Source organism: Lactuca serriola, chromosome 7, assembly GCF_051521515.1.
Source record: "Lactuca serriola cultivar US96UC23 chromosome 7, Lser_US96UC23_V15, whole genome shotgun sequence".
NCBI classification, from domain to species: Eukaryota; Viridiplantae; Streptophyta; class Magnoliopsida; order Asterales; family Asteraceae; genus Lactuca; species Lactuca serriola.
Window position 1 is genome coordinate 2,597,624 of NC_136414.1, and position 26,254 is coordinate 2,623,877.

The window sequence follows — 26,254 nt, forward strand, 5'->3', positions numbered from 1 at the left end:
TCAGATACTTATTCCAAATTAATTCTTGATCAATACTAATTAAATAATATGATTTCAAATTAATATATTAGAACTTATAATATATTAACAAATCATAAATATTATTTTCTCACAAAAGTCTATCCAAATTATTCCGATGCCATGCAACCCAAATGGACCATGTCAATCAGGTCAAGTACATACCAATTATAGTTATGGACTTAGACACTAATCCAACACTTTTATGCAAGAAGGATGTTCAAAGGAATGTACTTTGAATTTGAGACTTCATTTCCACAGAATTATCTTGTAACAATTTCCAAAGGAATATTTTGTAATATCGTTGGTCAAGTCTCTGTGACTTTTGGTACCTAGACATTACAAAAGAATCATTGCATGATAGTTTAGAATATAACACTTTCTAGTAGTGACAAGAATTTGGAATTCTTGCACTTGCAATAAGGATTTGGATTTGTCAAATGAGCATCATTGGAAAATTTTCAATTGATCTATTTCACAAAAGAAATGACCATAGACAAACATAGTGTGCATGCTTGGAGCATGGCATAGCTATTGTTTTAATTCAAGTATTAAGTTGATTAATCGAAACATTATATACAATGAATAATGTGTAATCAATATGGTGATTAAATAAAAGGTGTTTTATTTATATTCATAAGTTCTGAGACCATATTGGATTCGATTATTCTTGTGTTTCACTTTGCATGTTTTGACTTCCTGAATAACTAGGTTATTCAAACCATCCACAGTCAATCATAATTTGGAAGTAGGTATTGAGGCAAGACTGTCATGAATGGGTCTGTAGATTTGTCTAAAGGCGTTTAGGCATAACACAAGTTAGCTGCAGTGTTCATGAGTACTTCTGGAATAAGATTCGAGTATTGGATTCATGTAGTTGCAAGTCGATTTCACATTGACATACGTAAACGCACCAGTAACTTGGTGTTATAAAAGCGCTATCTATGGGCCCCTCGATGATTTGCAACTACAACTCACATTGACTTATGTAAACGGAGACATGTGAGTTGTAATTGCAAGTCGGTTGTGTTTGATTTGATGAGTAAGTACAAGCAAGAATTTGAGTCGAAGTTTATCTGTTCCTTTTACCCCATGTGGATAAAAACGATATTTGTGGACCCCTCGATGATTTAATGATGATACCCGAAGCGTTTAGCCAAGTCTGGACTGATTTGATCTGTTCAATTAGTCAGTCGTCATAAATCGGAAATCGGGAAACAACAGATGGACAGAGAGAATGATTAAAATTCATGTCTTAATCCATATGATATATAGAATGGAGGAATATATGATCCCTTATCAAATGGACGCGTCATTGATTAGGTCAAAGTTCGACATCGGCTTTTAAGAGCTACGATTGCTAGTCGGTTGTGGAGTTGTACTTGCAATAATAGTTATTAGACTTATCCAAGTGGGAGAGTGTTGGATTAGGTGTCTAAGCCCATAACTATAATTGGTATGTACTTGACTCGAGAGTAACATGATCCATTTGGGTTGCATATCACCAGGACAATTTGATAGGATGGACTTTTGAGAAGAGGTTATTTATGATTTGTTAATATATTATACGTTCTAATATATTAATATGAAATCATATGATTTAATTGGTATTGATCAAGAATTAATTTGGAATTAATTTTATGATCAAAAGATACTAATTAAATATATGGGGATTGATTGTGTAAATCAATGATTCTTATAATGTGGGCCAATGATTCATAGTTCTTCAAGTTGGGCTAAACCAATGTCATAACCCATGGATAGTCCATGGAGGTTTAAACCCATGGAGCATAAGGAATATGGAAGGTCATGCACATTAGGGTTTACATGGTGTAACCCTAATCTTGTCTGTCACACCCCCAAATCGGAACAACGGAAACGTTCGGGGGCAGAGGACGTCATATGTAGTATCACAACACATGCATCATAGTAATCAAAGTAACAAACAACCACTACATTAAAATTAAAGTGTTTACAATGTATGTGATTCACAAAATATTGACTCCAAAAGTAAATAACAAAACAAGACATGAAGCTACTATACTCCATCTTCTGAATCCCAGTGCGCGTACATGTCTACTAGTTCCCCTGAGAATACAAGTTATTTTGAAAGAGTATATCAACATTTAAGCTAGTGAGTTCATAAGTATTTTAGTTATGAAAAGTAAATTGTAAGTTCTTTAAAAAAGTTCGTCTGTTCCTCCAGAAAATCCTATATTTTCTGATATGGTGAATGATAAGTAAAAATGACTCTACAATTCCTTCTAAGAGTACTAAATGGATACAAGTTATATACAATCCAGAGTAAACTGACAATCGATTGTGTGAATCTGCCCTAAGTCCACAACCAAACAAGGATCAGGAAATGAGGTGGAAGTCATACATCCCATTGTTTGTTAGATCTTCATTTTATATAACCCTGGCGTATTCATTTGGTACTTACGGAGTTAACTGCAATAGTTCTTTATATTTGAAGAATATATTCCTTAAGAAAATCATATATTTCCTTTAGTAAAATGGTAACCACAATAGTTCCTTCTATAATCACTTAGTTTATACTAGTTATATATAATCTAATATCGAACGGACAGATAAATGTGTGAATCTGCCTTAAGCCCACAACCAAACAAGGAACAGTAAGTAAGGCGGAAAGCACACATTCCACTGTCTATCGGATATTAATTATATATAACCCTGATGTATAAGCTAATGTATTATAAAATTAGCCATTTAAGGTCCTGTAAGTTATACTGGTTTAATAATGTGTATCAAACCTTTTACAGATAAGTTTCTAGTTTCACCTACTTAATGTTCTATCCGAAAAGTATGTTTTTGTACTAGAAAGCGGTATACTGAATTTGTATGCTATGACCTGACCCATACCTGTTACTCCCTATGATTACTTGGTGTATACAGGATATATATATATATATATATATATATATATATATATATATAGTAGACTGTGTGAATATGCTCTAAGCCCACAACCAAACAAGGAACAGGAAATGAAGCGGAAAGCACACATCCTACTGCCTTTCAGATCCGATTAATATATATCCTTAATGTATCTACCGAGGAATCACAAAGTTAGCATTATAGCCCCCCTTTAATTCATAACTGAATTTACCAAGACCCGACTGTTTTGTTTGTTTGTTCTCTTGTAAGAACGTATGTTATCCCAAGTTTATGACTATCCTTACTAGAAAATAGTTTGCATTACCTTTTATGTGAGAGTATCACTATATGAATGTAATGGGAAAATAAAAGTGTACAATAATGTTGTATAAAATAACTATTGAAACACTAACTACCTTAAAACCAATTTGTTAATTAAGATTAAAATGTGATGAGGTTATAACCATGCTTGATTTGACTAGTATGAAACACGATGATCTAAAGACGTCAAAAATGGTATGACATTTGTCACCCGTAGACCTGCAGGTCCCATTGTAGCTAGCAACAAGGTATGGGATGTCAATCCCGTATAGATCTATACACAAACTCACGCTCTCCCTCCAGGAGACTTTGGTTACAAAACATGACACAACAAGTATATTGCTATTCCATGAAGTAGTGGTTTCACATTATTGTTATCTTGTTCTTGTTATAGTATGTTCCTTCCTGTTCTAGTTATAGTATGTTCTGAACCCCTAAACTATACCTATTATAGTTTACTAGTATGTTTTGAACTGTCCATGATTTGTATAAAAGACTCAATTATCTACTGAGTTATGTATGTACTTTAAAAACGGAGTATTATATACAACAATGTAACATCTTTTAAAAAGAGTTTTTGAATATATTTGATCACTTACAAAAGCATAATAAATCCTTCAATGTGATGGTTATCACAAGTAAATATTAACACAATGCTATTGTGTTCAACTTGTATCCCCCTAAAAACATTTAAAACATTTAAAACATTGATTATAGGGATATGAACTCACCTTATGTAGGTGATTTAACTGAAGATTCGAATAAGGATGATAAGTTCCACGAATGAAGTCTCGAGGCACAAACGAGTCCTAAATGACATATATTGATACATATAGGCAAGTAATTAGTGAATCTAACTACAAAGGTGATTGGGAAACAACCTAGGATGCAAGAATAACTCACCAAAAGAGTGCTAGAAGCAAGTTAGGAGGTTGAAGGGGTGTTCACGGCCCAATCAAGGAGGTTCACGGTTGGGCTTGAATGGTTCACGGCCCAATGGAGGTTCACGGCCCAATATTGAAGAATGGTTCACGACCCACTTGAGGTTCACGACCCAAATGATGATGGTTCACAGCACAAATAATGAACACATGAAGGGTTCACGGCCCAAACTTGAAGATCTTTGAGGAAAAGTGATGTAAAGATGATGAATCAAGATGGAAAGGTAAGGGCTTTCAAGGAACAACAAGAAGGTATGAGACACTTATGTTTTGGGGGTGAAACAAGAGCCTTTGTTGGATGATACTTGAGAGAATTTGAGAGGTTTACGGCCAAGGATGGAAGAAATTGTAACGCCCGTAGATCCGGGCTAGTCAATTTAGAGGCAATAAGTGTCGAAAACGACTTTTCGGAAAAATATTATTTATAATAAATAGTATTAACCAAGTTGTATAATATGTCTCAAGGTTTCTGTACATATAAATAATGCCAAAATCCGAGTTATAACGAAGAAGTTATGACACGTCGAAGTTTTACGGCAAAACCGGCACGACACCGGGAAGCGTAAATAGTAAATTTAGTATGGAGCGACTTTTAGCCTTAGCAATCTAAATGAAAGTTGTAGTATATGTTAAACCAAGAACATACAAAAAAAGAACGCCCAAATCTGACTTCGTATGAGGAAGTTATGATTTTTCTAAGATTCGGCTTAACAATGCACGTCCCGAAACTCGAATTTTAGTTTGAGCGGTTTTTGGCTTGCGCGACCTAAATGAGAGTTGAAGATCTCATTAATAGGATCTCAACGGTAAAAAGATAGACGAAAACGGAGTCCATATGAAGAAGTTACGAATTCTTCGCGGTCATTTAACAGTCTAGACGCCTCCTACTGTTAAATTTGAGATCGGTCTAGAATTAGCTGACGGAGTCTAAATGAAAGTTGTAGATCTTGATTTTACCTACGCGTTGAAAAAAAGAACGTCGAAAACGGAGCTCGTATGCGAGAGTTATGATTTTTCTAAGTTTGAAGGCTGATACGCGATAGAGGGTGACGTGGCACCACCAGAAGGCTGCCACATGCCCCAACTCGGCGAGTCCATCATTCAGCACCCCTATAAATAGAGGTGTTGGGTTCCCTCACTTCCTCACACCTTCAAACCCTTCTTTCTTTCTCTAGTTTCTCTCTCTAAACCCCCTAACCCCCCCCCCCCTAAAGTCTAGGTAAACCTCCCTAGCACCCGAAGGAAGCCCCGAGGCTCCCAAAGTCCAGAGAAAAGAGCCTTTCGGCTTGGGAAAGCTGCTCCAGCGAAGCCCAGTTTTCGAGAAAACCCACTGTAAGTGAGATACGCCTAACCTATCTTTAGTATAGCTCATGTTTCATTATAGTAATGTTATTAGGTCCTTAAAATAATTATTTGGGCTATTATTATGAGTTATATAAGTATCGTTTAACGCTTATATAACAATAATAATAGTCAGACTATTAATTTGTCGCGGTTATCGTTAGACTAAACCCTAGTGGTATTGATACTAGGTTTTATCGAAGGAAAAATTGTTTTGAGAGTATCGAAGCGCTGTCTGAGTGCTAAGTCACCACCTTTCAAGTGAGTGCATAGTCCCTTTCATGAACATGATTTTAATACAAGTATTGACTGAAGTATTAATTATATGTTTATGTGTGAGTTAATTGATGTTGCCTAAAATACGTGTTAAAGAACATACCTGATTATATATGATAATTTAGGATAAAGAGTAGACCTAAATTAATTATGAGGAATATTGGGTAGTATTTTCTTACGAGTACAAGTGAGTTATACTCAGAGAATAGAACTTTAGTATATGTTATTTATCCGGGAGCATGGATTAGACATAGTCATCCGTCCTTAGTCCGAGAGTATGGATTAAGACATAGTCATCCGTCCTTAGTCCGGGAGTATGGATTAAGACATAGTCATTCGTCCCTAGTCCGAGAGTATGGATTAGTTACAATTTTTTGTCATTAATCCGGGAGTATGGATTAGACATTCATCCCTAGTCCGAGAGTATGGATTAGGTAAAGTCGTTCATTTCTAATCCGGGAGTATGGATTAGGTAAAACGGTTAATCTTAGGTTTGAGAGTATGGATAGTCTCGTTGTGCGGATCTACGGGGTGGGATAAGAGTTGCTTACACATATATGGTGAAACTGTATGTTTTATGAGTTCTAAATTATATATATGATATAACATTGTGGGATTGAAATCCCTATGTACTCACCAGGTTTCCCAACCTGACCCATTCAGTTTATTTATATCACAAGTGTCGATATGAAGTGACATTACACTGAGAGATTAAGGAGATATAGATCACTAGTGTAAATGAATGTAAGTTCTGTTTATGCTTATGTTTCTGTATTGACGATGACATCCCAAACGTTTTAAAATGAATAAAATATGTTTTTTCGAAAATGTTTTGATAACGTATTTATCGTGTTTTCTGGGAACACATTTCGCAACATTTTTATGAAAAGAAGTACTCTGATTTTTACAAAGCATAAACAAAATCGGTCTTTCTGGGCTTGGAAAATGGGGATGTCACAGAAATGAGGAATAAATGAAAGTAAGGTACATATATGGAGAGGGGTTCACGACTACACTTGGGTTCATGGCCATGAACACCCTTTGATGGGTTTTCTGGTTCGATCGCATTCCTCTAATCATAAGCTAACACTTCTCAACATCCAATCCTTAAGTGTACTAGACTTAGAACTCATTAAAATGACCCTTAACAAGGCTAAAAGGTAATAGAAACAAGTATGACTTTTGATTGATTGGATTGACTTTACAAGATAGAAATTTACGGGTTGTCATATCGTCACATTATATAAGAAGCCCCTTAGCATCCAAAATGGTGCACTAGTGTTCTTGGAGTTCTATGAGCTGATTTATGTGTACAAGATACTCTCTCAAAAGTCATCCTTTGTCCTAGGTGTGTCGTGAACCATTTGAGGTGCAAAATTTGGGGCACTGAGTTCTTAAAGGCCAAAACTACAAGCTACAACAAAGAGGTAACTCTATAACTCTATTTTATGTTGTTTATGTCAATTGTATGCTAGTTGTAAACTTAATGCTTTGGAAACAATATTGCATGTATAATTAGAGAAAACATAAATCCAAAACATTTAGGGTTGTATGTGCACCATAAGATGTTGTAGTATACCAAAAACCCTTCAATTATATTATTATTTAAACATATTTAAGGTTATATAATCTTTTTGTAATATATCTAAGGGTTTCAAAAACCATATAAAAGTTAACAGCCGATAAACCATAATTAAACAATAAAAATTAACACACTTTAAATATATAAAAATACAAATACTCCGAAATGACAGTCCAAAATGTTGCTTCTGGGTTTCAAACTTCACTTAGAAAGGAGTAAACCACATTGTTCCGGACAAAATAATTATTTTTATCTAAAAACATTAATTATTTATATTAAAAAAAATATTTATATCTTTTAAAACCCGCTATTTTTGTAAAAAAAAAGACTTTAAAACGATAACTATTCAATAGGTATAGTAAAACCTCTATAAATTAATAATGTTGGGACTTAGACATTTTATTAATTTAGCAAGATATTATTATATCGATAAATAAGTTAATAAATTATTAATTTAAAGAGTTTGCTTATATTCGTGAGCAACTATCAAATTAATGCATCGACCTTCAAAATTTTCATGTCCATTCACTTTACCTATTTGAATAAAATGTCTAATGATAAATTTTAAAATCATATCAACTATAACTTCTAAATACAATTGAGAAATGTAAAGATGAACTCAATATAGATTTGAAGTTCATAAAAAAAAACAAATGATTATAGATTATTTTTTACTAGATAATTCTAGAATTTTAGAATATTTTAGTAATTATTAATTTATAGTTTCGTTGGGAACAATATATTTACATTGGGATTTTAAAAAAAATATTATTTTATTATTTTATGGTTTAATTTTTTACTACTCTAAAGTTGGAATGAGACATATTATTAATTTTATAGAGTTTATTAGTTTATGGAATATTAAATTAAATTATAAAATTAAATTATAGTGGTGTATATGTGTATCATATCGTTCTACAACACCCCACACTGCACCCTATAACTAACCTTATCTTGCATCATTTGCAATCTTAAACCCTCTTTCAGAGGGCCCTAAAACCCCATTCACACCTTATCTCCGTCGCTTCTACAAGTTCTCCGGACACAACAGCTACCTCTTTACGGCAATTCCGGTTTCCATTTCCGCCGTAGCATGCCAGTAAAACTCCTTTCGGTGCCAGACCTCCATCTGCTGAACTGTTCTTCACTCCCGGTAACTCTTATCACCATGAAAGCCAACCCCTCATTATCCAGGGCCAGCCCTTTTCTCACTCGTGCTTTTTCAGATAGACTAAAGTACCAATCTCTATCATCCTCCAACAACGTAGGGTTTCCGAAATTGATGACAACTCCCCAGCTGGAATTACATATTTCTACTAGAGTTTCGAACCACGGTTCTGAAATTAGGGCTACTAAGAGCTTAATTGAGGATGAATCTGATCTTAGTGATTGGTTTAGCGAGTCTGGCTCGTTTAAGAAAAGGCAGTTTTATGGCGAGAGCGATGATGGGAGGAGTAGTGATAGAGGAGGAAGGGGTGGTTCAGCTGTAAATAGAAGATCTGATGATTATAATGGAGGATATCGCGGAGGTGGAAATAGGGATTCTTTCGATGGTAGCTCAAGAGGAGGTGGCTATAGGGGTTCTTTCGGAGGTAGCTCAAGAGGAGGTGGCGATAGGGGTTCTTTCAGCGGTAACTCAAGAGGGGGTGGCTCGAGAGGAGGTAGCAATAGGGGTTCTTTTGGTGGAAGCTCGAGAGGAGGTGGCAATAGGGGTTCTTTTAGTGGTAGCTCAAGAGGAGGTGGAAGCAGGAGTTCTTTCGGTACCAGTCCAAGAGGTGGACTTAGGAGTTCATTTGGTGGTAGTTCAAGAGGAAATGGGCGTTTTGGTGGTGAATTTGGAAGCAGGGATGAAGAGTTTAGGTCTAGGAGGGAGAATAGGTTTGAAGGAGGGAGAGGGCCAAGTAGTTCAACAGGGAGATATGCGGGAGAAGTAGAGAGGAGAAATGGTGGTGTCTCTCGTGATTCAAATAAGGGGAAGGAAACTTGGGGTTCATTTGATTCCTTTTCTAAAGGAAAAGAGCCATATGTGCGTGATACCGAGAGAGAAGATGATCGATTTGTTTCGAATAGAAGAGATGATAGTTTCAGTGGCAATGGTAGAGGAAGAGGTCGTGGTGGGGGAGTAAGGACAGGTGTCCAAAGCATGGGAAGAGGAAGTTTAATGATTTCGGAGGATGAAACAAAATTAACCGACAGCTTTACAGAATTGAGCAGTGATGAAGAAGAAGAAGAAGATGAGGATTTTGAGGATGATGGGCATTCCATGTCTGGACTGAAGATTGAAGATTCCGCAAGCCCAAGAGTTGTAACTGATGATGCAACAGCAAGTGAATCTTATCTAAGTGAGACCAGGTTTGATGAATGTTCTGTTTCACCATTGTCTCTGAAAGCAATCAAGGATGCTGGGTATGAGAAGATGACCATCGTACAGGAGGCGACACTTCCTGTCATTCTCAAAGGTTTGTGCATAACACTAGTACTGGTGTGGGATTCATTCAAACTTTCAGTAATTTGATTTCTGTCTCCTTTTTCTGCAGGGAAGGATGTGCTGGCCAAGGCTAGGACAGGCACTGGAAAAACTGTTGCATTTTTGGTAATACACTGTTTCCCAATTACCTTTTTCTTTTCTTAAAAAAGTTAATAATTATTTGAAATATATATATATATATATATATATATATATATATATATATATCAGCTCCCATCAATTGAAGTGGTTGTGAAGTTGGCACCTGTTGGGCGTGACGAGAAGTGGCCTCCAATTGTAGTCCTTGTGATATGTCCAACCAGAGAGCTTGCAAATCAGGCTGCAATGGAGGCTAATAAGCTCTTGAAATACCATCCTTCCGTGGGTGTTCAAGTTGTGATCGGAGGCACGAGACTTGCTACAGAACAAAGACGCATCCAGGCAAACCCGTGTCAGATCCTTGTGGCGACACCTGGAAGGCTGAAAGATCATATCATGAATACATCCGGATTTGCCACACGGATCATGGGAGTCAAGGTTCTGGTTCTTGATGAAGCCGATCACCTACTGGACATGGGATTCCGTAAAGACATCGAGACCATCATAGCAGCTGTGCCCAAACAGAGACAGACGCTTCTTTTTTCAGCCACTGTCCCACCTGAGGTTTCTTTCTTTCTTTCTTTTTTCACATTTCTTGCAAAACAAGCAAACTTAATAGTAATAAGTATTAAGTAATTTTTTTGATTGATTGATGTCAAGGTTCGTCAAATCTGTCATGTTGCTTTGAAAAGAGATCATGAATATATCAATGCAGTCGAAGAAGGTGGCGAAGAGACGCATACACAGGTAGGTACCAATTCCAATACCATGGCATTAATTTAGTATCAATGTGTTAAACTGTGTTTTTTAAATACTGTATTATCAAGGTCCAACAAAAATATCTAGTTGCTCCATTGGACAAGCAGTATTCCCTGCTGTACGCCCTTCTGAAAGATCATATAGCAGATGACGGTGATTATAAGGTATGCATGTTTTGCATCGTAACATTTTTTAATTTTGAATGTTGATACATGATGATGATTTGATAATTGGTTGCAGGTTCTTGTGTTTTGCACGACTGCCATGGTGACGAAATTGGTGGCAGAGCTGCTTAGTCAGCTGAAGTTAAATGTGCGGGAAATACATTCTAGAAAGTCCCAAAGTTACAGGACTCAGGTTTCTGATGAATTCCGGAGATCAAAGGGTCTTATTCTGGTAACTTCAGATGTGTCTGCACGTGGAGTTGATTATCCAGATGTGACACTTGTGATTCAGGTAGGTATTATGTGGCAGTGTGTTATTGTATATATATATTATTAAAATGATGTTGCATGCAGATTGGGCTTCCAGCTGATAAAGCTCAGTACATACACCGGCTTGGAAGAACAGGGCGGAAAGGTAAGGAAGGGGAAGGGATATTGTTGGTAGCACCATGGGAAGAATTCTTCTTGTCCACCCTTAGGGATTTGCCAATTTCAAAAGCCCAGCTGCCTCTGCTGGATCCAGACACAAACAAAAAGGTCTGTCTCATGTTTTATTTCTCTCTCATAGAAAGCCTAAATTTGGTGTTTGTGTATTAACAATTATGGTGGTAGGTGGAGAGAGCATTGTCGTATGTGGAGATGAAAAATAAAGAATCTGCATACCAGGCATGGCTCGGGTATTACAACTCCAATAAGACGGTTGGTAAGGATAAACAAAGGCTTGTGGAGCTGGCAAATGAGTTCAGTAGAAGCATGGGACTTGATGTTCCACCATCAATTTCCAGACTTGTTCTTGGTAAAATGGGACTCAAGAATGTTCCTGGTTTACGCACCAAGTAGTACCCTACTTACTAATTATAAACAACACCTATCTATAAAGTTCGTCTTTTTTATAGGCTTTTGTTTTCGCAAGAAATATTCAAATTCTATCTGAATCAACAAACCGTTCATTTCTGTGACTGTAATTGTAAATTACTTCCTGTTCTTTCTTTTTATGTTGTCATCCTGTATTTTGGTGAAATACCACGAGTTTATCAATAGGCAGGTCACCAAGTGTGTGTGTGTATTCTATAGTCATGGCAAACGAGCCTTGTTGAACAGTTAAAATATTAAACAGGTCAAGTGAGAGCTGGATCTTAACCTCAAACGTTTAATGATTGCGTCATGTTAATCCGTTTTCATGTTGTATTAGCGGCTAAATGTGATGTGTCGTGGTTGGGTAAAACATTTAACATGTTGAAAGTTTAAGAGGTGAAAAACAGAAAGAGCAAGTGTTTGGGAGGCAAAGTTCAAAGTAAGTTTTTTGGGCAAAGTGGAAAAAGTAAGAATTGGCTAGGCATAGAAGAGGTGCAAGGTCATAAAGAGGATGTGGAGTGGCCAAGTTCGACTCCTAAGGGGGTGTTTGTGATTGCGATTGAAAAATGCTTATTTGTTTATTGGGTTTTTGAAAAGCTAATAAGCCAAAAAAAATGTTTGACAAACTCAAAAGCACTTTTCAAAATAACTTTTCCATAAGCTTCAATAAGCACTTTTTAATAAACATGTAAAAGCTTATGACTTTTCAGCTAAAATAACTTCAAAAACACTTTTTAAGCCAAACATTTTTTAACTTATTGGCTTATTGACTTTTTCGCTATAAATGCTTATCAAAACACTTTTTAAAAAACTCTTTTTACCACCACTATAAGCAAACAAACACTTTTATCTAAAAACACTTTTCTAGTTAAAAAAGCACTTCCAACCACCTCTAAGTATTGAAAGAGAAATGAAAATCTTGCATGTAAATAAAAAAGTTATTTTCAAGTTGAACTTCTTGACTCTAATTTTACCTGTTTAATTAACCAGGTTGATACCTAAACCTATTTATTTCGTATCATGTCAATCTTTGTAACAGAAAACCAATCTTGTACTTTGAGAGAGTTGAGTTTAGTGGAGTTAAAACTTCATAGGGCAGCAGCCGACAACAAAAAAAAAATCAAGAAAAGTGACTTCATATCCTCACCTCTCCTCCCCTTGTTGAACATCATATCATATCAAATCATAGTTATGCGTATACATATGACAAAACCACAACACAGAGCATGCCACCATCAAATCAAAAATTCATTCTCCCCATATGCTTATAGTTGTAGACCAACCAATATAGTAGAGTAGAGCATATGGCTCATCCTTCATTCACACCATGATGTGCTTACTTTCTCTCATTATCATCCTTCATCTATTCTACATTGGCTTGCATGAACAACCAAACCAAACCAACTGAAATGGCAAAATGACAATCATACCCTTCTGTCATACATTAGCAATGGAGGAGAAACTTCAAGTTCCAATATGACAAAGTGACAATAAGTTGAAGCACAAGAATTAAATTACCTTTGATGATGCGATGACGAGGACAATTGTAACACTTGGTTCTGAAAGTGTTCCGTTGCTAGGGGTTACGACCCAATCATCAATTTTCATAAGGGTTTGGGCCTCGGGAAAGAGAGGATTTGGCCCATTGTAGATGTGGGTGTTAGGGTATACGGGATCCAAGTGGTTGATTGTGTCTTCGAAGGCCAAGGGTATAATCATAATTTGACACCTCGGTCTTCTAGGGATTTTGGGTTCTTGTTCGAGAAGTTTTTAGGTAATTAGGAGTTGTTAGAAGAGTAGGGCTTCTCGTCACCTTTTTGTGGATATAAAGTTCATCGGAAACGGACTTAGAACGAAGAAGTTATAGCACTTTGAAGGTTTTGACAAATTTAGCCCCTAAAGGGAATGTTTGGTAGATAAGTCCCATGCATGCAAGGGATGCATGCACGTGTCCGGATGGGAACGCCCAATGTAAGCTAGGTTATTCCGAGCGTATAAAGTTGCATGGTCGCGGGTGGTTTGTGAGTACGTCGGGCGTACTAAGAGGTACGCAGGGTGTACTCCATTCAGACGAAAACCCTAAATTTTAGGGTATGACACTATAAAAAGAACAATATGTCTCAAAGACTAGCCTCCCTCTTACCCTAAAGCAGCTACTACGAAACCGTAATCCATACTTGAGTGATTATGGAGCTTGGAAGGCCATTAGAAGAGTATTTTGGTGCTTTTGATGAAGGTGTTCATTCTTGAAGACTTTTTGGAGAAGATAGAGCTTTTAGATCCAGAACTACACCAACTTTTGGTTCTCATTTGAGGTATAAGTCTTAAACTTGGTGGTTATTCTATTATATCTCTTTTAGGATGGAGTTTATGTCCCAAGGGGTCACCCATCCCGGTACTACTCCCGCCCGAGCACGCTTAACTACAGAGTTCTTATGGGATCTGCTGCCCTCACGGCTTTAAAACGCATTGTGATAGGGAATGTATCCACACCCCATATAAGGAATGCTTAGTTCTCCTTCACAGCCGATGTGGGATCAGATCTAACCCACTTTCACCCCCCATTATAGGGTTCGACGTCCCCGTCGAACACATCGACTTGTGCCCTGGCTTTGATACCATTTGTAACATCGCCCTCTGGCACGTATCACAATATTGTCCGCTTTGGGCCACTCGGCACGAGGACTTCCCAGGGGGTCACCCATCCTCGTATGACTCCCGCTCGAGCACGCTTAACTGCAGAGTTCTTATTGGATCTGCTGTTGAATTAGTGTCTAAGTCCATAACTATTTTGGTATGTACTTGACCCGATTATGAGCATGATCCTTTTGGGTTGCCTTCACCATAGTAATATGTAGGATGATTTAAGGAGAGAAAGGTTTAAATATGATTTATTAATATATTATGAGAATAATATATTAAAGGAGAAATCATATTGTTTAATTAGTATTAGTCAATAATTATTTGATAATTAATTTTGTGGCTAAAAGAGATTAATTAAATTTAGGGGACTGGACTGCAATTATTGGATAATTGAGTTATTGGGCTAAGGAATGCTAAAGGAATAAGGGGTGAACGAAATTATGATGGAAGCCCATCATATTTTCGTCCATAGCCTTATCTAGAAGGCTTCATGGGATGCTTAGAGTTTAAGCTGTCCATTAGGGTTTTGACTAAAACCCTAGCAACCCACACAAGTATATGAAGGACCCCTTAGGCCCCAAAAACGTGTGGAACTGATTCTCTAGGGTTTCTAGTCGTTTTTGGGCAACCTCCTTTCTTCTCCTCTTCATCCAAGTTGTATATGGTGTTTGTGACTCTATTAGAGGTGCAACACTTGAGTCACTAAGCTTTTAAAGCCAATCCAAGCAAGGAATTGATTGTTATTGCTATATAACAATAAAAGGTAATTCTCTAAACCCTAATTCAGTTTATAACATGTTAGATGTAAGTTTATTAGTCTTGGATTCAAAGCATGTACAATAGAGAAACCTAGATCCAAGCATTAGGGTTTGTATGAGCACATAAGATTGTTTCTTATGCATAAAACCCATCAGTGGTATCAGAGACTTGATTGGTTTCAGTTGTATGTGATGCTTAACTATTTTGTTTGCTTAAAATCGAGTTTTTTTTCCTCTGCCCGACACAACTCGGCGAGTCAATATCTGGACTTGGCGAGTTGGCCCTACTCGGCGAGTCAGTTCGTCAGGCAGAGGGTATTTCGGGATTTAGCTGCTGTTTTGACTTGGATTTGATGTTTAATTCGTTTTTTGAAGTTAAAATCCGATTTTTTATCTTAAATTAATGATTATCCTTGCCAAAACAATAGATAATTTCAAATCTTTTAAATATTGGTTGTTTATATGATAAATATGGATTATTTCAAATTATTTGGTAATTATCTAGTGACTAAAATAAGATTAGGTCAAATATAGATAATTATGAAATTGATTGTTTAATTTGAATTATTTGTTATTTGATCCCTAATGTTTTGAAATGTTTCAAAACTTACCCTCAAGTTTTGGAATTTAAAATTTGACTAAAAGTTTAATTTTAAAATGTTAAATTCTAAAACTCTAGTAATTTGAAAGGTTCAAATCACACCCTTATGATTTTATTAATAAATTAAAATGAATAATTAAAAATGATTTAATAAACCCATAAAGTTATTGGTGGGTGTTGATATGGGCACCCAAAATTGGGTCAAAAACCACCTCAAAAACCATTTTGAATTTATAACTCAATTTGATGTGACGCGACTTACAATAATAAATCATTTTAATTTATCTAACGACCTCTTGATTTTCTTCATACCCCCCTCGAACAATCAACATATCAAAATTAAATAATTTTAATATTTTACCCTTCAAGTTAACAAATATTTTCAGTTTATATCCCTTTTTAATTTAAAAAGATTACTTTCGGTCCTTCTTACTTTAATTATATATATATATATATATATATATATATATATATATATATATATATATATATATATATATATATATAGGAGTAGGATCAAATGAGAACACCTAAAAGGTTGAGAATGCGAGAACACATCTGAACCATTTAAAAAACTAAATCTAAGGCTATTATTGAATGGGCCATTTATGTAAATTCTTAAAATTACCGGAATTAAAGTGTAACTTTAAAACTATCATAAGGGTAAAATGGTAATTGATTGTTTACCTATGTTTAGCAATTCCTACAATCACTCACTCACTCTCTCTCTCTCTCTCTCGTATCTCTCCCTCTATAGCCCTGCTTCTGCATTTTTCACAACCCTAGGGCCTCTTCTTATTCCAGCCGCCGCTGGGCGTGAAGAAGATGAGCGGATGGGTCTTCGGTTTCTTGCATATGTACTCCATAGGAATCAATTTTATAATTCTCTTACCCTTTGATTTGCTATAAATTATATATATATATATATATATATATATATATATATATTGCAATGTTATAAACCTTAATTAAAGGATAGAAGAGAATAACAAATTTGTTCCATGTGGTGTGGAATATCGTTCTATTCAATTTTGGTCCAAATGTAAAACGATCATTACCAAATTTGGACACATAGACTAAAATCGATAAAAAAAACTTTAAAATAAAGACCAAAATTACAAGAGATCTTTTTGGGACAAAATTGCAAAATTCGTTGTACTCAGGACCAGAAAAGTAATTCACTCTTTTAAAACTGACAATTTATAATTTATTGAAACATTGTATGTATGAAGTTGGGTTGTTGCATTCGAGGCTATTCAGTTTTAAAAACCAAAAACCAAACCGACTATAGTTTACTCATAACAATCACCTGTATAGCTCATGTAACACCCATAAAAATCATTACAAATTTTGTTTTCAAACTAGAATGTAGTCAAAGTATCACAGAATTAAATCATGAAAACATAAAAAGGTGAGGAGCGGTACGATCACGCCTTCGCCTTCCCGCGATCGTCAGAAGTACCTGAAACAATAACCGATAAATGTAAGCTCGAAGGCTTAGTGAGATATCCCCAAAATACCAACGCCATATAGATATAACCATATCATATAAACATACAAACAAACATATACAACATGCATAATGAGCCATCAGTCTGACTGGACCGACTCCCGATCCTCAGTTTATTTGGACCGCTCTCCGAGCCCTCAGCATGTCTGGTCCGCCCTCCTCGAGGCCGTCAGCCTATCCGGACCGCTCGCTGGGCCTTCGACCTGAATAGATTTTCCCGACCCAGGCCTGCAGTCTACCCGGTCTGCCCAGGGTGTCTTGGCCTACTGCACACAGTAGGATCTGCCTCAACCCTTTCCCCAAACCAATAAACATGTGCACACAAATATCATACGCTAGCGTACAATAACAGATAGTCGTATAGATCTAACCGATCTCTAAGATAGCAACCATCCTACAACCAGGATGTAATCTAACATAGCAACCATCCTAAACCAGGATGTAATCTAACATAGCAACCATTCCTAAACCAGGATGTAAATCATAACGGGACGGCCTTGGTGCCGTAGACCCTATTGATATAGTGAGGAGAACTCACCTCGCAACTGCCGCCTGAAACTAGAAAGCTCAACTCTCGGATCACCAAAACGAACTCCACTACCTATAGTTACCATAAAACCCTTTCTCATAAATCTCCAAATTACATGAATACCCTCAAAAGTCAACTGGTCAACTCTTGGTCAAAGTCAAAGCCCACAGTCAAAGTCAACAGTTCATGTTGACTTGACTCGTTGAGTGTAGTTCACTGACTCATCGAGTCCTTCCTGAACTCGAGAAGTCGTGAAATCCTTGATTAGCTCGTCGAGTTCCCCTTTAACTCGCCTAGTTCATATGTGGCCAAGAATTTGGGAGAACCCTAACTGACTCGCCGAGTTCAAGGCAATCTTCAACGAACTCGTCGAGTTTGTTCATCAACTTAGCTAGTTCATGACCATCTTTATATGACTCGCTGAGTTGACTATGCAACTCGCCGAGTCTTTGCAGACCTTCATCCACGCAGACACTTTTTAAGCCATGCCAAGGTTCCAGGTTACAGATCCAAGCTTCTAAGGCATGTTTATCACGTAAAGTTGCAAACTTTACGCGCATGCAAGGCCCTAAAGGCTATAAATGACCAATCTAAGCTTCTAATGGAGCTTTACACCTTAGGAGAGTCTCATCCTTGCAAGAGCTGGAAACTTTATGGACTTAGGACTCAAAAGAGGTTCAGATCTGAAGTTTCAACTTCAGGTCAAGCTTCCATACCAAAAATCCCTTCATGAATAACTAAAAAAGCCCTAGTTTCCACATATGAATGATTCTAGAAGAAAAAGAGGTTAAGGTAACAGCTGGTTACCTCCAAAACGTGCCCACAATGAAGTAGAATCTGAATCCACACAGAAGTCTTGATGCTAGCCCCTTGATCTACAAATTTCCTTCCCAAAAGTCACTTCCCAAAGCTCCAAAACACTCTCCAAGCTCTCACTCACGGAAATTAGGGTTTCTGGGTCTCAAGGGGTGATAAAGAACAGTGGGAGGCGCTAATGGTCCGATATATAGGGTGCAAAAACCTTGAAAATTAGGGTTTCCACTGCCAGCTCCCATGCCGACTCGGCGAGTCACTCATTAATTGACGCGTCCTGGCCCGCTGCTACTCGACGAGTCACAACGTCAACTCGTCGAGTAGACTTTAAAACATGAAATTTAAATGGAGTGATAATGATACCTGGCGGTTGGGATGTTACAGCTCAACATCACACAACTTAAGTCTTAAAAACCGTTTTTAGAACCTAGATATTTGTGCATGCACTTTGTCTTTAAGTCCTATAAGTTAAATATTATACTTTTGACTCTTACTTGGTAAAGAATTCATGGTCTCCTGACCATCTTTAATAAAAATGATAATGTTAGGTCGATAAAACCAGAATAAAAATAAATATGATTTGCTGACGGGAGTATAAATGCTCACCTTAGACTCTTAATGTGTTACCCAAACATATGCCTGCTAAGCCTAGTAACTCAAGCTTTGAACATATATTTTTCTTTATTACCAACATTTCATGCCTGAAACCAAAATAAACACAAAATGTGGTTTGATTTCTTATTAAGAGTCGGAAGTATAGTAAAATACAACTGGTTCCCATCAGACTAAAAAGATAGTAAAATCTCTAAAATATAAGGAATTTCAATATATTGAATTAAGACTATATGAAATCTATAAATACATTGATAAATTTGTTTTCGAGACTAAAAACTTATAAAATTAGTATACATAAGTGTTTTGATCAAGAGTATATTCACACGTTTAAAATATAAGTTCATAATCAACCCCTTGTTTCGAGACATACATTGATTCCTTTACAAACCACAAGCTTATATAGAACATTGTTGATATTGATACAATAACACATTAACTCTGTTTTTCATACAAAAATATAAATATTAGAATTGAGAATTGTAAGAGTAAAATGTCAAGAAGTAAAAACTTAGCAAAAATGTATACTTAACCTGGACCAATATTAAGCTGCAAAAATTTCCAAATTTAGTTTGTAAGTACATCTATGACTTGAAGAGAAAATTAGATGAAGATATCAGGTTCCATAACATATACCCAAAATCACATAAGCTGTTTAAAACCACAATCATTCCAAAAAGTAAAAGACCTAACCAAGAATCAAGAAGCTGTTTAAAAGTTGTTAAGAATCATAGTCCAAAAATCAAGAATTGTGCTACTTTTTTATAGTCTGCTGGAAAAAAGAGAAAATCAAGCAAAAAAATTTATAGATTTCAAAAGAAGTACAATTCGTTGTAATTAAAACAAATATGAAGAACATGAATGGATGAAAATCGACCGTAATATTTGGGAAGAGTTGAAGGAGCAGAGAGTTTAGCCCTAAGACTGGAATGTTAAGGATTGTGATGTTCCAAATAAACAAACCACAAATATTTGCCCTAAGACTGGAAATGTTAAAAAAACCAAATATATCAAGCATTTAGTGTATATTAAGGCCTTACCTTGATTTTATTGAGCAATTATGGCAATATCAATACTATATGGTGAGTCATCGAAGCAGGGGAATCGATATGTCGCATTGGTTCGGAATACAAACCCATAAACGCAGCTCGATATACATCAGTTTCCTTTGCTATTTATACAAGAGGGGGAACGGGGAGATGGTGGTGGGGGATGAAGGTTTGTGAGACAAGGGACCGAACATGGGGAAAAGTTGAAGAGAATGGTAGAGGGAGAACAAACGATTGTACAGAACGTGGGGAGAAGAAGGATCCGCCGAAAACCTGTAAATAGCGAGTTTATGCGTTGATGATGACATTGAAGAGGATCGCATGGCTGAAATTGGAAAGACGGTTATTCCTTGTCCGGTGCTAGTAATATTAGTAATTTAACAAAAGCCTTTTTTTTTCAGATGTAGAACCTAGAACCTAACACCCTGTTCCCGAGTTCATTTTAAGGAGAGAAAAGAAAATAAATGAATAGAAGTGAAAGGGAAATAAAAGAAATTAATGTTCTCGATTTTATCAAAAGGAAGGGAGTAAAATGAAGGGAAAATGACTTAGGAGGGTAACTACCTCTTATCAATGTTCACATATTAGCAACTTCTTCTTTTTTGTACATAATAAAGCAACTAACTTGTTTTAACTGTTTAAATTATACCAATATTACCGGCTAATACTTGTTTTAACCGGTAACTCAAAGGAAAAATGACTTAGGAGGATAACTACCTCTTATCCGTGTTCATATATTGACAACTTCTTATTTTTTGTACACAAGAAAGCAACTAACTTGTTTTAACTGTGTAACATCCCAAAAATCATGACCAAAAGTTTCGTTTATAATTTAATACTAAAATCATAATTGTCAAACCATTAATTTAATACTCTGGCATTGGGCCCCGTACGGCATCAGGCCCCGCCTGGCATCGAGCCCCACTCGGTATACATATTTGTCTCTCTTAGGCCCCTCTTGTCTTCAAGCCCCGCCCGCTAAACACATACAATCATATAACATGCTAACACATAAAGAAACATACTCCAATGTATCCCTGTCCTAAGAAACATACTCTGCTAAAAATGAGATACGGAACATCGTCCGTACTCAGCTAGTGATGAGATACGGGACCTCGCCCACACTCACCTCTTTATCAGGTACATACAAGTATCACACAGACAACAAATATAATCTAACATGCAAACATTCCTCGGGCACCCGCCCGACATCAGACCTTGGTCTGGAATAACATACTAGCATACAATGCCTAGGGCTAACCCCCGAGTCTTCCTACTCATAGACTACATGGGCTGGCATTGTGGCCTTAGACCCATTCACACAGTGAGGAGACTCACCCTGCACTACTGAAGCCCTGGCTGGAACTAGCTGAGTTCGGACGAAGTTCTGTATCTCATTATTAGCAGAGTATGTTTCTTAGGACAAGGATACAGTAGAGTATGTTTCTTTATGTGTTAGCATGCTATATGATTGTATGTGTTTAGCGGGCAGGGCCCGAAGACAGGCGGGACGTAAGAGAGACAGATCTGTATACCGAGTGGGGCTCGATGCCAGGCTGGGCCTGATGCCAGGCGAGGCCCGATGCCGGAGTATTAAATTAATGGTTTGACAATTATGGTTTTAGTATTAAATTAAAAACGAAATTTTTGTTCATGATTTTTGGGATGTTACACAGTTAAAACAAGTTAGTTGCTTTCTTATGTACAAAAAATAAGAAGTTGTCAATATGTGAACACGGATAAGAGGTAGTTACTATTCTAAGTCATTTTCTCTTTGAGTTACCGGTTAAAACATGTATTAGCCGGTAATATTGGTGTAATTTAAACAGTTAAAACAAGTTAGTTGTTTTATTATGTACAGAAAAAAAGAAGTTGCCAATATGTGAACACAAATAAAAATTAGTTACCCTCCTAAATCATTTTCCCTAAAACGAATGTCCTAACCTCCTGGTCATTTTCCCTAATTTTGGAAGCATCAGGGGAGAAAGAAAAAAATAAACGGGGTGTAAGGCTGAATTAAAAAAAAGGACGCGTATTCCCTTTTGCCCCTGATAGCGTTTCAACAACCTTCCCTCTTCACTTCTTTCTACTCCATCGACGCCACTCCTTGTCCGATCTGCAACCATCCCCCGCCTCCCTCCGCCAGCGACGCCGACACCACCGCCCACTTCTGTCTATGCTTTGGCGTTCCTCAATAATTGTTATTCGAAATTTAGAACCTCAGAAGTGTTCCGCAACCTTCCCTCTTCATATCTGTTTTACCCTACCCTCCGCTAACACTCCGCCACCAACCGGTCACCGTCTCCGCCAGCATCGCCAGCGCTTCCATCCAGCTCCGTCAAACTCGTCGTCAGCAGCCATCAGCAGCCATCAAGGTAAGGTTTTTTGTTCTTACCCTAAAACTCGTCCCTTTTCGCTGAAATGGTTTTCTTATGTCAATAGAATCGATTTTTTTTGTTCTCTGACTTTGCTGGAATCATGTTGTTTTCCCCTTTTTCTACCTAATGTGTGTCTGTTCAGTGTGGTCTATTACCTGTTCGATGAAATGCTTAGGAGAAATGTATTGGGCTAAACTATACATGCCCTAGAATTTCGTCAGACTGGTCTCTACATCCTTAATCAACGAAGTGCTGTGATTTCACCCTCTCTCTTCGATTTCTTCCTCGCAAGAACATTTACAACCACCAATGGCCAAGGTTTGATGCCATTTTGGCTCAAATGGCAATATGGCATTAGGAGTATTTCTGTTTTCTTTTTTATTTTTATTTGAAGTTAGCAAAGTCTGCTTTAGGGTTGAAGTATGTGTACTGTTATTGGTTATTTTTTAACAATTTATGTCTTCATGTTTAACAAATTGTGAAAGAAACTTTGTTTATTTTGAATTGATGTTGGTCATTTTGTATGGATTTCGATCAACCTTGGTTAAAAACTTGTTCTGTATTCTTACCAAACACTAATTAATTCATCATCATCATCATCATCTATTTACAGCTGTCATACCATCATAACAGCAATTTTGTGGCATCATTCACGACTACAAATATCCAAAACTCTAAGTTGTAATCGATCCATATGGCTGAAAAACCCGAAGAACAACCAAACACCGAACAAGGTATGTTGTTTATCTTGATTGTTTTCGAATCCCATTCACTGTCTATGGAATCTGATCTTTTTTTTTTATACAGTGTGCAACTTTTTTAGAAAACCATCAAAGAAGAAAAACATCCGAAAAAGAGCTCAGGATGATGAAATGGATGAAGAAGAGGAACCTTCTGTTGTGATCAACAAGAAAAAGGCTGTGGCAGCAGACAATAAGTTATATTTTGCTACTGGATCATCTAAGCGATCCGCAACATCAGAACAACAACAAGAAGCAGAGGCTGACAACACAAAAGCAACAATTTTCCAGTTTGACTCCTCTAAAGAAATTCAAGTTCAAAACGACAGTAGAGCCACTGCAACATTAGAAACAGAGACGGACTTTTCTAGGGATGCAAGGGCGATTCGGGAAAGAGTTTTGAAGCAAGCAGACCAGGCTTTGAAAGGGAAGGGGAATGGTGATGAGAAGTTGTATAAAGGTATTCATGGATACACGGATTACAAGGCAGGTTTTAGGCGGGAGCAAACTGTTGCTAGTGAGAAAGCAGGTGGATCACATGGACCACTGAGAGCTTCTGCTCATATTAGGGTTTCTGCTAGGTTTGATTATCAGCCGGACATTTGTAAGGATTATAAGGAGACAGGGTATTGTGGGTATGGTGATTCCTGTAAGTTTATGCATGACCGTGGGGATTATAAGTCTGGATGGCAGATGGAGAGAGACTGGGATGAAGCAGAGAAGGCAAGAAAGAGGAAATTGGCATTGAAGGGCGATGATGATGATGACGACGACAATGATGATGATGATGAGCATGATGATGATGAAGATGAGGATGGACTTCCCTTTGCTTGTTTTATCTGCAGGCAGCCGTTTGTTGATCCTGTAATGACCAAGTGCAAGCATTATTTCTGTGAGCATTGTGCTTTAAAGGTATGATTGATTCTCTCTCTCTCTCTCTCTCTCTCTCTATATATATATATATATATATATATATATATATATATATATATATATACATACAATTACAAGGAGGGGAGGGGACTTATTTGGAATTTGTGATTGTACAGCATCACGCAAAGAAGAAAAAGTGCTATGTGTGCAACCAGCCTACACTTGGGATATTCAACACTGCGCATGAAATAAGAAAGAGGATGGCTGCTGGAGGGAAATAACGAACATGTAACTTTGAACCTTTTCTGTTAGCTTTCTGATACATCTTATGTACTTTACTAGTGTTATGCAACTTTTTGAAGTTAATCAATCTTTACTTGATAATACTACTTATATGATGGAGTTTCACTTGCAGCTCTTGCTTTCTGTTTTAAATTAACAAACACTACACATGTATGTAATAGTCTTTAAAATTTGTTTAGCAAGTACAATAGCTAGGTTGCAGTAAACATAGTTCACTCATTTTAAAACCTTTTAAAGTTGTTTAATTATATGTATATGTAAACAAGCTAGCTAGGTGCATAATACGATTCATACAGTCTCATTCTCTTTATCTTCTTTTTTCCCACACTCGTCCCTTTCCATTCATTTGGATCTTGAGTTTTCTATTGAATTCTGAATATATATATATATATATATATATATATATATATATATATATATATATATATATATATATATATATAGGGGCATGCTGGCTGGGTTGAATCTCTTATATGCATCTATTCTGGGTTTCAACAGTCACCTTTGAAATGTCTATGGCGGTTTCCCAACTCTACATTTAGGACCAACAATAAAACACATACATAACATGACAGAATTCTGTTTTTTTGTATGCAAGTTGGAAACAATAGTGTACCTTTGTAGCTCTACATAATTTAACTGGTAGGGCAAGATTATCAATGTACTTTCGTTTATTCTTTTTCTACAACCTTGTCCAGTGTCCTTTTATAACATTTCTTCTTATCATACTTTAAATATACGATACCCGTTAGCTATTATATAGCAAGCTGCTGATTTGGATTATAATCCCTGTTCTGTTCTTCACAACCCACTACAAAGGTAGTTTTTACTTATTCCCATGTTGTACTTTTTGGTTTGTGGGATAAATTCACAAAATAAAGAATTTGCTCTACTCAGGAAAGCCAACTCATACCCATCTTATTTTAATTTTGTCCACATTTGAGATTTTAAAGAAATGTCGTGAATTGAATAATTGGATGACCTATACAAAAAAAAAAAAAAAAAAAAAAAAAGGTAACCCACCCCGTTGTTACAAATAGCTATAATATTAATGGGCAGATTTTTCAAGTACAATGCTGTGTTGTAATAAGAAGAAATGAAAGTAAAGTGCTATATGTAATAAGAGGGACTCAAAAGAGCTTCTTAGACAGAGAGGTATGCGGAATAAACATGATAACTTGGTGAATGATTATTAGGATTATGTTTTTATCTTTCAATGCTCCAAATAACATTATGTTTTATCGTCTATACCGTTTTATTCAACATGGTACTTTTTTTTTAAAAAAAATTACAAAAAAGAGCATTTGCATTTTGACTTGTACTAAAAAAGGAGCCATATAAAATATGTAATTTACTTACCTGCATTTTCAAGGCTGGCTGTTGGGATGGTTTTTACCCGTTTCCGGTAATAGCTCAATTACTTGAACAAACCTTTTTCTTCTTTGCAAAACCGTAATATTAATAATAATAATAAAAAATCTGTAAACTGATTTTGTTTTGATGTTTATTTACACTAAATATTGTTTTCTCAAAATAAAAAACGTTGTGGAACAAGATCTATCTAACACCCATAAAGCAAGAAAGTTTTAGAGCACACAGCAAAAATGGCTGGTAAAACACTAGTTGTATTGAGTCTCATTTACAGAGACACTACTATCAATCGTCCTGTCTCCATAGCACAGCACAACTGCTAATGCATATAAAATATGATGATATGTATGGCT

At 36.5% G+C, this 26,254-nt stretch overlaps 2 protein-coding genes across 3 annotated transcripts; both read left to right on the plus strand.

Annotated features, from left to right (window-relative positions):
• The first annotated feature begins 8,325 nt into the window (after window positions 1-8,325).
• On the plus strand, window positions 8,326-11,825 carry LOC145062982 (DEAD-box ATP-dependent RNA helicase 31-like). Of its 2 annotated transcripts, XM_079010578.1 has the most exons (9): window positions 8,331-8,530; window positions 8,604-9,836; window positions 9,915-9,970; window positions 10,076-10,507; window positions 10,604-10,690; window positions 10,771-10,866; window positions 10,943-11,158; window positions 11,221-11,403; window positions 11,479-11,825. In XM_079010578.1, the coding sequence occupies exons 2-9, from the start codon at window positions 8,660-8,662 to the stop codon at window positions 11,704-11,706; spliced, it is 2,475 nt and encodes an 824-aa protein (XP_078866704.1). In that variant the 5' UTR covers window positions 8,331-8,530; window positions 8,604-8,659; the 3' UTR covers window positions 11,707-11,825. The 2 variants fall into 2 exon arrangements, with proteins under 2 accessions (XP_078866703.1, XP_078866704.1); XM_079010577.1 differs by having other exon boundaries at window positions 8,326-9,836.
• Window positions 11,826-22,260: 10,435 nt separating this feature from the next.
• On the plus strand, window positions 22,261-24,620 carry LOC145062282 (Zinc finger (CCCH-type/C3HC4-type RING finger) family protein). Its single transcript, XM_079009908.1, has 4 exons — window positions 22,261-22,611; window positions 23,228-23,348; window positions 23,422-24,266; window positions 24,404-24,620. The coding sequence occupies exons 2-4, from the start codon at window positions 23,309-23,311 to the stop codon at window positions 24,506-24,508; spliced, it is 990 nt and encodes a 329-aa protein (XP_078866034.1). The 5' UTR covers window positions 22,261-22,611; window positions 23,228-23,308; the 3' UTR covers window positions 24,509-24,620.
• Window positions 24,621-26,254: the final 1,634 nt, after the last annotated feature.

Bases quoted from the DNA above. Each gene is read 5' to 3' on its own strand.
- LOC145062282 (XM_079009908.1), top strand. From the start codon at position 23,309: ATGGCTGAAAAACCCGAAGAACAACCAAACACCGAACAAG. The intron at 23,349-23,421 runs GTATGTTGTTTA...TTTTTTATACAG, and splicing joins ACAACCAAACACCGAACAAG to TGTGCAACTTTTTTAGAAAA. The intron at 24,267-24,403 runs GTATGATTGATT...GTGATTGTACAG, and splicing joins GTGAGCATTGTGCTTTAAAG to CATCACGCAAAGAAGAAAAA.
- LOC145062982 (XM_079010577.1), top strand. From the start codon at position 8,471: ATGCCAGTAAAACTCCTTTCGGTGCCAGACCTCCATCTGCTGAACTGT. The intron at 10,508-10,603 runs GTTTCTTTCTTT...ATTGATGTCAAG, and splicing joins CAGCCACTGTCCCACCTGAG to GTTCGTCAAATCTGTCATGT. The intron at 11,404-11,478 runs GTCTGTCTCATG...TTATGGTGGTAG, and splicing joins ATCCAGACACAAACAAAAAG to GTGGAGAGAGCATTGTCGTA.